The sequence below is a fragment of the Schistocerca nitens genome, chromosome 9 (genome assembly GCF_023898315.1).
Source record: "Schistocerca nitens isolate TAMUIC-IGC-003100 chromosome 9, iqSchNite1.1, whole genome shotgun sequence".
Taxonomy (NCBI): domain Eukaryota; kingdom Metazoa; phylum Arthropoda; class Insecta; order Orthoptera; family Acrididae; genus Schistocerca; species Schistocerca nitens.
The window spans coordinates 262,512,215-262,527,134 of NC_064622.1; the positions used below are offsets into that span (position 1 = coordinate 262,512,215).

The window sequence follows — 14,920 nt, forward strand, 5'->3', positions numbered from 1 at the left end:
AAAGTTAACAGGGGGTGATTTGGAGGCAGTCGGGGTGAATCACGGTTGGTTGGAGGAGTGAACTGAATTAGGCAGGGTTCAATATTGGTCTTTGGTTGACAGGGTTCAATATTGGTCTTTGGTTGAGTGTGATTAGTAGGGTTGGTGGCGAAAAAGTGTTTCCATTGTAGGGACTGGGAAAAGGAGAGAATATGGCTGTGGGGCAAGGCTTCTGGAGGAAAGGTTCATGACTGTGTTACAGGTCTGCTTAGGTTCTGGACTCTGTGTGGTGGTGGGAGAGAGTTTTGGAGGGTGGGCTAAGTGTAGTACGTCTTTGAGATGGGGTTTCTCAGCTGTGAGGGGGTGTGGGGGAGGTCTGGAGGTTGTTGTAGAGGGGGTGGACAGTGGTACTCCAAGGTGGGAATAGGAAGTGAGTAGGATGGAAAGATTTTTGAGATAGTGGTGTGCATGTTGCTCAAGTTCCTGCAGGGCAAGAGTTTCAGAGTGTTACGTGTTCCAGCAAATTGGGATTGCAGAGCAGGAGAATTTTGCGGATGGAGAGAAAGTAAGGAGGTTTGGGCTTGGTTGATATGGTTTTGCAGGACTATGTTGGTGAGGGCTAAGAATTGGCAGAATCTGAACAGGTGCAGGTCATTGTGGAAGGAGGGATGGCAAACCAGAGATAGGTAATTTGATGCTAAGGCAATTTTGGGAGGATTCCATGAGCGAAGCAACAATGCAGAAACAGTATGTGGGACTGGGCTCTGGCTAGGAATAAGGACATTTTTCTGTATTGACAAAGATGGAAGGAGCAAGGATCCATGGTGGTGGGAAAAATGTGAAAAATCATGGGGGGGGGGGGGGGGGGGGGAAGAATTGCATCTGATAAATTTCACAAAAATACATCGAATTATTTGGGAAAAATCATGAGAAGGATGAAACGGATGCAGAGGGGAAAACAAGATGAAATCTGATGGAGTTGATGATAGTGAAAGGCGAAAACTCACTAAAATTCGCGAGAAGTCACAAGGATCAGAGTGGAGAATAATAAAAAAAATATATATTACAGTAGGTAGCAGGTCCAAGGGTGGATAAGTGTGAAGATAGGGAATGGCAGATGTGATGGTTGAGGTGGATTTAGTGGGTGCAAACTGGGATAGAATGGAGGAAGAGTGGGTTTGTATGATGAAATATAAGATTGTGTAGCACTGTAAGGTGCGGGAAATAGTAGGGAAAAATACAGGAGATTGACGCAGGGAGTGATTAATTAGAAAGTGTAGGTTTCAGTTGCCTGAAACTGCGGTCATGTGTTAGAGTTGTGTGTGTGTGCGCGCGCGCACACACACATACAATTATTGTTGACATAGGCCTTAATTGCTGAAAGTTCTATTTCCCCTGTTTCAAAGGGGTACTTCAGGTGTTAAGAGTGAAACAAAGGAAGAAAGCGATGAAAACAACATAAGAGGTGATACATATTGGCTACATTATTTGAAATATTGTAGTCACTATCATTGTAAGCTATGTTGTATGTTGGTGTTCAAATTTTTGTAAACCTTGTATTCATTTAGTATGAGAAAGACCAAAGCCCAACGTTATGTCACTCAGGATAAAATATTTTTAACTACTCTTGTTTAACTTAGTTCACAACATAACTCTGCACACACGTATATTAACACATTGGAGAAATAAGCTACTTTTGTTGGACACCCATAAAAACTGAAATATGATTTATGGATTTATTCAAAGTTTTAAAATGTTCTCCTGAAACATTTACATTTTGTGGTTTTGGATTACATCATTCTCGCCCTTTCAATTCAGTACAGCAAATGGTATAACAGCATTGATAGATACCACACTATGAATAGAAGTCTGTTGCTAAGGCAGAAAATTCAAAATTTCTGGGTGTGTGCACTGATGAGAAATTGAATTGGAAGAAACACATAGATGAACTGCTGAAACAGTTAGGTTCAGCTACTTATGCTATTAGGGTTATTGCAAATTTTAGTGACAAACATATTAGTAAATTAGCCTACTATGCCTATTTTCATTCAGTGCCTTCACATGGCATCATGCAAACACACACACACACACACACACACACACACACGAATGACAGCTTCATTTATTCAATCGATAAAATTTTAAATATGAAGTAGTTGTGTAAACAAAACTTATGTGAAAGTGACACATGCCACATTTTTAAGAAATGTTCCATTCATGATCTATGGAACAAGTATTAATGTATGTATATGCATTAACGACAACCAATAATTTCATGGTTGATGCACAGTGGCTGCCCATAACTACTATCCCTCCCCGTCCCCCCCATATGTGACTGATGTGATGCACTGTGTCAACTTATTTGCCATAGAGGAGAAAACGTCCTGGCTGTCACTTTACCCATTCTAGACACTAGTTGGACTTATGCTGGACACGAAATGATCAGTCAGGCACCAATGATCCAAAGAAAGAATGCATTACATTATTTAGAATGTTGCAAACAATCGCAGCACTGATCAACACAACACTCAAAAACAACTTTAAACAACTTTATAGACTGGTATATCATGGTGAATGACGTACCTCATCGCAACTCTTAGGGGTGTATGTGTCGGGGGGGTTTCACGTGCGCAGCATGGATGAAGCATGGAAAACTATATTTATCTGAATCCAGCTGCTTGATTATTACAAAATAATACAGGTGGCACATGTGAACAACAATTGTGAATCTACGATTTTCTGCATTAGTAATGTAATGTTGCTGCTTTGCGGTTTGAAGAAGATCAATGGATTTACTGGAATAGCCTGCTCACGAGCTCAATCTGAACATTACTGATTGTCATTCAGGCAAACTAGTGTGTCAGTAACATGCTTGATCAACTTACCAACAGCAATACGTATTCAAAGACTTCTGACTTTGTATTACAAATGAGGATCATTTATTGTTTGACTCTGCTTAAGTGATGAGGTGCTAATTTCATGCCTAACATAAAACAATTATGAGTTTCTATTCACTAGTTTTGGCTGTGACAACTGCCTGATCTAACTGAAGTTATGTCACACTAAAGATTACTTAAAGGCCACTACAAAAATTTTAATATTAAAAAGTGGTTGCTCACATGACCTACTATCCTTATTAAACAGAAGTAACAGAAGAGCTGAGCTGTCTTTCATAGCACTGTTACAGATATGCTCAACAAACTGCTGTGGAAGACACTAAAAGAAGGATACTTGGCCACTCAACAAGACTGTACATCAAAGAAGCAACCTCTTAATAGGAGTCAAGGATTATACTACTATTGCTATCGCTATTACTACTACTACTCTTGTAAATCAGATTGTGTGAACCCCAGACAATTTCTTTGAGACAACTGCTCAACATCGTCAGATAGCTGCTCATGGTTACTGCTGGCAAGCAGAAATTTCCTGTGCCCACTCTGGGACCATATTTACACGCAGACCTCACCCAGAAGTCATGCATCTGCAGCAAAGTTGCTTCTAGATGTATCTTGGTAGCATGTATAGAGCACCCTACAGAAATTAAATTGTGGAACCTTGTGTGTCCAATAGGTCACCGGAGCTGCTGCCAGAGTCACTGGGACAGGGAGCCAAAATAACTTTGGTAGCCTGTCGTTATCAGGAGAAAGAAAACTGGCGTTCTACGGATCGGAGCGTGGAATGTCAGATCACTTAATCGGGCAGGTAGGTTAGAAAATTTGAAAAGGGAAATGGATAGGTTAAAGTTAGATATAGTGGGAATTAGTGAAGTTAGCTGGCAGGAGGAACAAGACTTTTGGTCAGGTGATTACAGGGTTATAAATACAAAATCAAATAGGGGTAATGCAGGAGTAGGTTTAATAATGAATAAAAAAATAGGAGTGCGGGTTAGCTACTACAAACAGCATAGTGAACGCATTATTGTGGCCAAGATAGACACAAAGCCCATGCCTACTACAGTAGTACAAGTTTATATGCCAACTAGCTCTGCAGATGATGAAGAAATAGATGAAATGTATGACGAGGTAAAAGAAATTATTCAGGTAGTGAAGGGAGATGAAAATTTAATAGTCATGGGTGACTGGAATTCGTCAGTAGGAAAGGGGAGAGAAGGAAACATAGTAGGTGAATATGGATTGGGGGGAAGGAATGAAAGAGGAAGCCGCCTTGTAGAATTTTGCACAGAGCATAACTTAATCATAGCTAACACTTGGTTCAAGAATCATGAAAGGAGGCTGTATACATGGAAGAAGCCTGGAGATACTGACAGGTTTCAGATAGATTATATAATGGTAAGACAGAGATTTAGGAACCAGGTTTTAAATTGTAAGACATTTCCTGGGGCAGATGTGGATTCTGACCACAATCTATTGGTTATGAACTGCAGATTGAAACTGAAGAAACTGCAAAAAGGTGGGAACTTAAGGAGATGGGACCTGGATAAACTGAAAGAACGAGAGGTTGTAGAGAGTTTCAGGGAGAGCATAAGGGAACAATTGACAGGAATGGGGGAAAGAAATACAGTAGAAGAAGAATGGGTAGCTCTGAGGGATGAAGTGGTGAAGGCAGCAGACGATCAAGTAGGTAAAAAGACGAGGGCTCATAGAAATCCTTGGGTAACAGAAGAAATATTGAATTTAATTGATGAAAGGAGAAAATATAAAAATGCAGTAAATGAAGCAGGCAAAAAGGAATACAAACGTCTCAAAAATGAAATCGACAGGAAGTGCAAAATGGCTAAGCAGGGATGGCTAGAGGACAAATGTAAGGATGTAGAGGCTTGTCTCACTAGGCGTAAGATAGATACTGCCTACAGGAAAATTAAAGAGACCTTTGGAGAGAAGAGAACCACTTGTATGAATATCAAGAGCTCAGATGGAAACCCAGTTCTAAGCAAAGAAGGGAAGGCAGAAAGGTGGAGGGGTATATAGAGGGTTTATACAAGGGAGATGTACTTGAGGACAATATTATGGAAATGGAAGAGGATGTAGATGAAGACGAAATGGGAGATAAGATACTGCGTGAAGAGTTTTACAGAGCACTGAAAGACCTGAGTCGAAACAAGGCCCCGGGAGTAGACAACATTCCATTAGAACTACTGATGGCCTCGGGAGAGCCAGTCATGACAAAACTCTACCATCTGGTGAGCACGATGTATGAGAAAGGCAAAATACCCTCAGACTTCAAGAAGAATATAATAATTCCAATCCCAAAGAAAGCAGGTGTTGACAGATGTGAAAATTACCGAACTATCAGTTTAATAAGTCACAGCTGCAAAATACTAACGCGAATTCTTTACAGACGAATGGAAAAACTGGTAGAAGCCGACCTCGGGGAAGATCAGTTTGGATTCCGTAGAAATGTTGGAACACGTGAGGCAATACTGACCTTACGACTTATCTTGGAAGAAAGATTAAGAAAAGGCAAACCTACGTTTCTAGCATTTGTAGACTTAGTGAAAGCTTTTGACAATGTTGACTGGAATACTCTCTTTCAAATTATGAAGGTGGCAGGGGTAAAATACAGGGAGCGAAAGGCTATTTACAATTTGTACAGAAACCAGATGGCAGTTATAAGAGTTGAGGGGCATGAAAGGGAAGCAGTGGTTGGGAAGGGAGTGAGTCAGGGTTGTAGCCTCTCCCCAATGTTATTCAATCTGTATATTGAGCAAGCAGTAAAGGAAACAAAAGAAAAATTCGGAGTAGGTATTAAAATTCATGGAGAAGAAGTAAAAACTTTGAGGTTCGCCGATGACGTAATTCTGTCAGAGACAGCAAAGGACTTGGAAGAGCAGTTGAACGGAATGGACAGTGTCTTGAAAGGAGGATATAAGATGAACATGAACAAAAGCAAAACGAGGATAATGGAATGTAGTCAAATTAAGTCAGGTGATGCTGAGGGAATTAGATTAGGAAATGAGACACTTAAAGTAGTAAAGGAGTTTTGCTATTTGGGGAGTAAAATAACCGATGATGGTCGAAGTAGAGAGGATATAAAATGTAGACTGGCAATGGCAAGGAAAGCGTTTCTCAAGAAGAGAAATTTGTTAACATCGAGTATAGATTTAGGTGTCAGGAAGTCGTTTCTGAAAGTATTTGTATGGAGTGTAGCCATGTATGGAAGTGAGACATGGACGATAACTAGTTTGGACAAGAAGAGAATAGAAGCTTTCGAAATGTGGTGCTACAGAAGAATGCTGAAGATAAGGTGGGTAGATCACGTAACTAATGAGGAGGTATTGAATAGGATTGGGGAGAAGAGAAGTTTGTGGCACAACTTGACTAGAAGAAGGGATCGATTGGTAGGACATGTTTTGAGGCATCAAGGGATCACAAATTTAGCATTGGAGGGCAGCGTGGAGGGTAAAAATCGTAGAGGGAGACCAAGAGATGCATACACTAAGCAGATTCACAAGGATGTAGGTTGCAGTAGGTACTGGGAGATGAAGAAGCTTGCACAGGATAGAGTAGCATGGAGAGCTGCATCAAACCAGTCTCAGGACTGAAGACCACAACAACAACAGCCTGGCTGGATCCTCTACTAGGCGTATGCTGCGGCAGAGTTGTCATCACATGTTCTTTTTTTCTCTGCACCTAATAGCAGCAGGTGTGGAGTGTTCTGTGCTGTACTTAGTTGGGACTCCTGAGGCCCTACTTATAAGATTATCTGTTTTGCTTCCTTAAGTACACAGTCCAGAAGGATGGAACTGATGATATAATCTTTGACAGGAGGATACTCTGTCTGACCAGAAAGCTTTTTCTTCTTTATACTTCACTTCACTGAACGCTAGTACATCTAGACTCAGCCTTTGTAATTCTCTTTTTCAGATTTTCTAGCTTTCTCATTGGATTCAGTCTTCCAACAACAACCACCCACACTCAAATCCTTTTGTTTTTCATTCAATCACTTTTTCATGGTCACCTGCACTTTGACAGTCTGATCTTGGTGATACAAATGGAGGGCTAATGCAGAACCTTTTGCTAATGGAGATCATAACGACACTTTTCAAATTACAAGTCACGTGTCCTCTGGATATACATTACATCTTTAATGCAGTGTTTTTCATTGCCTTCTGCATTCTCATGCTGTTGTTCACTGCTGATTCTTCTGCCTTTTAGGGGACAGTTTCCAACCTCAACGGCAAAAGGGTGTCCTGAACCTCCATCCCTCCTGAGCCCTCTTTGGTAAGGCTGAGGCAAAACACAGGTGGATCCTTTTACCAGAAATCAGCTGCCATTGCTGATCATTTGTATTCAAAGTTTAAGCCACCCTGGCTGGGTTCAAATTCATTCTGACTATTGGTCAAAGACACTACTACTAAATGCTGGGTGGTGCCAAGAGGAAAACAAGGATTTCCAATGACAGCTTTGCCACAGCACAATGAATTATCCAACTAAATATTAATTTTGGTTCCTTTCCTGGTCACAATGATGGCCAGTGGCAGCAGTGGTGACCTAATGAATATAAGGAAGGCCAAAGCGCAGTTTCTATTACCAGGTTCTGGACAAACAACTGTCATACGTCTAGAAGCAAATTGATTGCACATGTGTAACTTCTGGATGATGACGCCACAATAATAGTGATACAAAGTGAACATCAGTTGTTGTGCTTGCTGCTAGACATAGGTGGAAATTTTCCACATAAAGCAGCTAAAACAAATAAGTACATAAAATGTATACTGTGTGTGTATTTATACACAAATATTGATTTAAAAAACAAGGAACACTTGCGAAAATATAACAAAAACTCGTGAGTATGATATGATGTTCATGGGTAACTATGATTTGGTTAGGAGCAGAAAATTCTTAGGCCTATGAGGTTTTCTTACAGCGTAAAATATACAATAGCCAATACGTCTGTAACTGATTCAGTGACACTTAAATATACTGTAGGCCTACTATACAGACAAAAGGCGAATTACAACGAAAGTTTTGAAAGTATCTATGTAAACTTAGGTTCATATTATAGTACAGAAGCAAAAATCAGCTGCCTACCGTTCTGTATTTGGGCAACTTTCTTGGCAATTTCTCTAATTATCTGCAACCGCCACTTTTCTGCCTTTGCTAAATCGTGACATTCTGACGCTAGGTATGGTCGGCGTTCCTTTTCCTTTCCCATGTCGTTGACGTGAGCTGCCCGCCACCGAGCCAGCGTCGTCCTATATTACAACAAATGATATATTAGTAAATTAAGTTAAAAATACAGTACAAAAATTTTACGAGTAAGAACTGTAGGTCATAGGCCTTAACTAGTGTTGCCGGAGTTACATTAATGAATAACGTTCACTATTAATTTCAATAAATACATCTATCTCTACTTACATGGCCTTCTCCGCATTCCGCGCCTGAAAAACGAAAAATAGTGGTAAAAACTGATTCTCATTTCAAATTTTGCCATATACTGTTTATTTTAAGGGTATCGCGTTGTTAAATTTCTTACCCACTGTTACAGGATATGTTTACTTACCATGATTATAATGTAATATAGAGTCTATTGCACAGGTTTCAATGTCTGTCATACAATTCCGCTAAAACAATAGTAAAATATTCAGTCCCGATATCAACAACACTTCCAATGCGTATCACCGAAAACACACGAGTACATCATCAAAGAACAACAGCGACAGAGATCACACTTGATAATGGAAACGCACAGAGCAACGTGAAAGTGGCAGCTTGGGCCAGTCGCTCAGATGCGGCGTTAGTTGTTACGAGGGAGGGATGTCAATTTGTGGTTGTAGTGTGTAAACAGTGTTTGTTGTGTGTACGTACGGATTTGTTTACAATACATGAGAGAAGACAGAGTAATGCAGAACAGCGGTGACTACAGAGTGATCAGTTTGTGCTTTGAGTCTCTCGTTTTCGGGACAGTTTAATCTGTGTTAACAGAGCTCGTCGTGTGCGACGTTTTGAGCCCTTTCTTAATACCTTCAGGAGTGTGGAAAGTTGGCTTGGTTTAAGAAAAATCTGCCGTATAACAATGCCATATACAAAAATGAAATCAAAAACAGATTGACCCGACGTTCAAAATTGAAATGATTTCAGTTTCCGAAGATATGTGACGCAAAGTCAGTTTCTTGAAAGGAAAAGTGTTAAAGAGTGCTTGTGGTACCTATAATGGGAGAAGAACGCTTAGTAACAGAGGTACCAGATAGTCTGAAGAAGCTGGCAAGAAAAGTTGTTAGAGGTTTTTATACAATAGAAGATGCCTTGATCATTGATTTACTTGTCAGAAATCCTTGTAAGTTTAACTAATTCTTATATCTACTTTCTAAAACGTACACCCTTATGTTGTCTCGAATTTTGACCCTTCGTTTTATCTGTTTAGGTATGAAGGAAGATGACATATGCGAGCTGCTGAAATTTGAAAGAAAGATGTTACGAGCACGAATAGCAATACTGCGAAATGACAAGTTCATTCAGGTTCGCTTGAAAATGGAAACGGGATTAGACGGAAAAGCGCAGAAAGTAAACTACTATTTCATAAATTATAAGGTCAGTGCGTCAACTTCACATTATACACTCCGATAACTTAAGGACTTTGTAGTCTGGCCTGAAACAATGCACAGCAATATCTTGTACAGAAACCATATTTTTATTTCAGTCCATTTTCTAATAGATGTAATGATTAAAATGCCCTATTTTTGTTGTACATGTTATTATATATTATTTAGACGAACTAGCAATGTACAAAAAAGAAACATGTAGTAGTAAAATGAAGTTCTTGTGGGCAGTCATTTGAAAAATACTGTTTTGATAATGTTCATCCATGTTTAGTTATCCTAACCACGGTACAGCCTCACGTGAAATTTGTCATGCTTGCTTATGGCTTTCAGGATGTTCATTGCTGTTTTACATTTAAGATAATGTGTGCATATCTTGAATGACATACATCATGCATACATTCTCTGTCATCACATTTGATCCATAACATTCTGCACTGCATGTGCAGAATGTTGCGAGCTTTCACATAAGGTGCCTGGACAGACAAAACTAAGAAAGAGACTGTCTGGGAGACTTTTCTTTTGTGATAAATATAGGTTTACTGGTTCCTTAATCCATCACGTTGCTTTTAAGTGTTATGCTCCTCCAAAAATTGATGGAAACTGTGACTGAATGAACAACACTCCTGATTTTTCTTTATTCACCAAAAGTCGATGACACTGTTTGATTTTAAGTGAAATTAAGACAATAATACAGAGTAGGATGCCTGAGAATGCCATTTTTTCACTTTTTGTTTGAATTAGTAGATAACAGAGGAACATTCTCAAGTGTTATCGCAACTGCACAGACTATTTTGGTACCCCTCATGGCCGGTCCACGCTCCCACTGAGAGCCACCTATCCGCAGTCCCTGTCCATTATACTCTCATTTGCTACTTAAAGATGCCCACAGGAGGTCGTACGTCTTTTGCGCATTCACACTGAAGAAAGTGGATCCTTTGGCCAGCAAGGCTTATTAATTATATGAACACATGGTGTCTGTTCCTTCGAAAGAATGACGCCATACAGATCCCACAGATGTTAAACACTATCTGTAAATGAAAGGGGGATCACTGCTTGCAACTGCAGCAGGATATTAAGCGGAATCAGTCCAATCTCCTGTGGGAATCTTTAAGTTGCGAATGGGAGTATAATGAACAGGTTAGGTGGCATTCAGTGGGAATGTGGATTGGCCATGAGGCGTACTGAGATAGTCCATGCAGTTGTGATTACTCTGAGTCCCGGATGGCACAGTGGTTACCGCACCTGCCTAGTAAGCAAGAGATGTCGCGTTTGAATCCCGGTTCGGTACACATTTTTGCTCATTGCCACTGATTCCACTTTAATGTCCCGTTGCAGCTGAAAGCAGTGATCCCCCTTCCATTTACATATAGTGTTCAACAGCTGTGGGATATGCATGGTGTCTGTTCTCTCAAAGAAACAGACAGCACACATTCATATAAACACAAAGTCCTTGGATTCTTTGAAAAAATGAATTTTCTCAGCTGTGCCCAGGCAAAAATGATTACACAGCAGTAAGAGTTTATCGTCAAAAAATCCATAAGAATAAACTGTGTAACTTGACAGAAATGTTCATGTCCTATAGTAAGCAACATGGCAAAGAATGGGATCCTTCAAAATTTTGTGAATTCAGGCAAAAATGATGTATTATGGTGGTGGTGCTGGCACACCATCAGTTTGTATCTGTGCAATACATCAAAATGCCAAACTGATGTTGACTGCAATATCTATCAAGGATGATGATGATAACAAGGAACGTATCAAGAAAACTGTGTGCTGTTTGCAATCAAACGACTGCATGCAGCAGTGCTGTGACCAGTGTCCTGGAAAACCTGAGCTGGAAGCTTATTTGGTAGATGTTTTCAAAGAATATGACCCAGAAGAAATGATAGAATACAGTGGTTTCATGCTGACAGAGATACACTAGAGATGTATCATGCCACTCCAGAAGAGTTTGCAGAGGAACTGGTTCTAAACATTCATTTTCTGACAAGCAACCATTTCATTTCAGAACACCAAAGTTCATATCTGAGATGACTGAAAGAAAATATTGATGGTAGTTAAGTGATTATTTTGATAGATTTTGCTGAGAACTGTTTATTTCTGATTCAAAATGCTGTTAGGGGTTTCATTGGGAGAACAGCTAAGCCACAATAGATCCCTCTGTTGTTTATTTTGGTGGTAAGTAACTACAGAATATCAGTGTCTATGAATGACTGCCTTTGTCATGAGACTGCTGCAGTTCATGCCTTTATAATGAGGCTGATTAAATATTTAAGCATAACGATAGGAGAATTCAAGGATGGATGTACTGTGCAAATCAAGAATTTAAAGAATTATATCAGTATTTGTGCATGGAAAGGATTTTGTTACCTCTGCTGAATGATTCTTTGGAACCATCCATGGAAAATCTCTTTGTGATGGAGTTGGAGGAACAGTTAAAAGACTGGCAGCTCATGCTAGTTTGGAGAGGCTTTCAGATAACGAAATATTGACACTTATTGATCTGTTAAAGTTCTGATATGACAAAATTTTCAGCATCGTTACTTTTTATGTTACACAGAAATTGAATTAGTCAGTTTAATCACAAAATAAGGTTTGCCAAAGGCCACAAAATTGCTAGTGCAAGAGAAAATTCATCAGTTTAAACAAGATCAGAGCATGTAGTTTTTCCAGTAATGCATTTGAAGCAGATAAAGAAATTCTAATTACAATGCTACAATCCAGGTAACGTGTTGGTTGTATATATGACACTGCTTGGCGAATGGAAAGTGTATATGAACCTTGATTAGAACAAAAAGATTCATTGTAGCTTTGTGCACCCTCATGGTCCTGCCCATTTCTTTCACTGGCTGTCTACTAAAGATAATGGATGGTTTCCATAGTGACACATATTTGAACCCCCCCCCCCCCCCCCCCGTGAACCATGGACCTTGCCGTTGGTGGGGAGGCTTGCGTGCCTCAACGATACAGATAGCCATACTGTAGGTGCAACCACAACGGAGGGGTATCTGTTGAGAGGCCAGACAAACATGTGTTTCCTGAAGAGGGGCAGCAGCCTTTTCAGTAGTTGCAGGGGCAACAGTCTGGATGATTGACTGACCTGGCCTTGTAACACTAACCAAAACGGCCTTGCTGTGCTGGTACAGCGAACGGCTGAAAGCAAGGGGAAACTACAGCCGTAATTTTTCCCGAGGGCATGCAGCTTTACTGTATGATTAAATGATAAAGGCGTCCTCTTGGGTGAAATATTCCGGAGGTAAAATAGTCCCCCATTCAGATCTCCGGGCGGGGACTACTCAAGAGGACGTCGTTACCAGGAGAAAGAAAACTGGCGTTCTACGGATCGGAGCGTGGAATGTCAGATCCCTTAATCGGGCAGGTAGGTTAGAAAATTTAAAAAGGGAAATGGATAGGTTAAAGTTAGATATAGTGGGAATTAGTGAAGTTCGGTGGCAGGAGGAACAAGACTTTTGGTCAGGTGAATACAGGGTTACAAATACAAAATCAAATAGGGGTAATGCAGGAGTAGGTTTAATAATGAATAAAAAAAATAGGAGTGCGGGTAAGCTACTACAAACAGCATAATGAACGCATTACTGTGGCCAAGACACGAAGCCCACACCTACTACAGTAGTACAAGTTTATATGCCAACTAGCTCTGCAGATGATGAAAAAATTGATGAAATGTATGATGAGATGAAAGAAATTATTCAGGTAGTGAAGGGAGACAAAAATTTAATAGTCATGGGCGACTGGAATTCGAGAGTAGGAAAAGGAAGAGAAGGAAACGTAGTAGGTGAATATGGATTGGGGCTAAGAAATGCAAGAGGAAGCTGCCTGGTAGAATTTTGCACAGAGCATAACTTAATCACAGCTAACACTTGGTTCAAGAATCATGAAAGAAGGTTGTATACATGGAGGAACCCTGGAGATACTAGAAGGTTTCAGATAGATTACATAATGGTAAGACAGAGATTTAGGAACCAGATTTTAATTCGTAAAACATTACCAAGGGCAGATGTGGACTCTGACCACAATCTATTGGTTATGAACTGTAGATTAAAACTGAAGAAACTGCAAAAAGGTGGGAATTTAAGGAGATGGGACCTGGATAAACTGAAAGAACCAGAGGTTGTTGAGAGTTTCAGGGAGAGCATAAGGGAACAATTGACAGGAATGGGGGAAAGAAGTACAGTAGAAGAAGAATGGGTAGCTTTAAGGAATGAAACATTAATTATGTGTTCTTGTTCTTACATTTTTTACAAAATGAAAACCTTCTTTGGGTAAGAATTATCCTTTGCTGAGCAATGTGATGGTAGAGATTGAATTTACACATTGCAACAACATCTCTCTCTCTTTTTTTTTTTTTTTTTTTTTTTTTTTTATTAACCTTGAACTAAACTCAGTACAGCTTCTGAGGATGACAGTCCACACTTCAGTACAACTGAAATGCCCATCTTGATGATGTCTAGTGGATGGTCAGTAGTGCTGTACCACTAGGCTATGAGCTTCTGGGCCATCAAGCAGAAGGTCGAACTGTGGGAGAGGAGGACAGACATCCAGCATTTGATGGTCTCAGCAAAGGCATGAGATGGCACTGTGGTCTGAAGCATAGGCTTGAGGCGGCTGACTGTCAGTCTGGAGCCCAGAGCAGAAATGGCTGTCAATGAGCTAAGTGACAACAGAGGAATACAGGCATGTGGACACAAACCGTGCAAGTGAAAATAGATGTCTGTGACTGCAGTGCTAATTGCTGTGACCTACTCACCATGTATCAGCATGGCTTGTGCCTCCAGACCAGCAGCTGCAGAAGGTCTGGCAGTAAACAGCCTAGCGAATCTTCTAATGACAGACTACCTCCTGAGGAGGCAAAGCAGGTGCCATATGTGGCCTGCGAAGCACATCCATAAGTGTGGTTCCAGCCCTGCATATACCACACTCCTCCCCCCTTACGAGAGGTGGTGCAGCAATCTCAGAGAAGTGCAGCACCTAAGGGAGGAGGCACCAAAAAGCCACCAGAACAGACTGAAATGAAACAACAGGACAAAACAATGAAGGAGAACATAAAATGATCCCAGCAAAAGAAGCATCCGTGCAGTGGAACAGGGGACAGGGCTGGTGGCAATGGAGTGTCCAAGAAGTCACAGCCAAAAACCCAGAAGAACACATGACAAGATTGGGGGTTTGGAGACAGCCAGGAAAGTCACTGAGGATTTGGTGTGGTGGCAGCAATGACCATGAATGGCGTCGCAAGGTCCAATTACAGCTGTGCAAATGTCCATGGTGATAACCGTGGAGATGATGGGGCGAGCTGTCACAATGGCTGTGGTGGCCAGGAATAGTGCCACGAGGACTGGCTGCAATAGGCTGATGATGATTAGAGGGCCAGGCGTGACAGAACCAGTGTTACAACAGGCATCAGCGCGATGGGATTGCCAA

General features: G+C 40.6%; 2 protein-coding genes across 3 annotated transcripts in view; one reads left to right on the forward strand and one right to left on the reverse strand.

Annotated features, from left to right (window-relative positions):
* LOC126203434 (pre-mRNA-splicing factor ISY1 homolog) overlaps positions 1–8,597 on the reverse strand; it is an 82,264-nt gene extending 73,667 nt beyond the window's left edge. The window contains exons 1-3 of one of the 2 annotated variants that reach the window (XM_049937754.1): positions 8,443–8,597; positions 8,298–8,320; positions 7,971–8,134 (exon numbers count right to left, since the gene is read on the reverse strand). In XM_049937754.1, the coding sequence (XP_049793711.1) occupies positions 7,971–8,134; positions 8,298–8,320; positions 8,443–8,445 (190 nt within the window). In that variant the 5' untranslated portion in view covers positions 8,446–8,597. The remainder of the gene's footprint in view (positions 1–7,970; positions 8,135–8,297; positions 8,321–8,442) is intronic. The other variant, XM_049937753.1, reaches the window with a different exon arrangement.
* Positions 8,598–8,627: 30 nt separating this feature from the next.
* LOC126203431 (general transcription factor IIE subunit 1) overlaps positions 8,628–14,920 on the forward strand; it is a 91,551-nt gene continuing 85,258 nt past the window's right edge. Inside the window, exons 1-2 of the mRNA XM_049937750.1 lie at positions 8,628–9,216; positions 9,304–9,470. Of these exons, the coding sequence (XP_049793707.1) occupies positions 9,093–9,216; positions 9,304–9,470 (291 nt within the window). The 5' untranslated portion in view covers positions 8,628–9,092. The remainder of the gene's footprint in view (positions 9,217–9,303; positions 9,471–14,920) is intronic.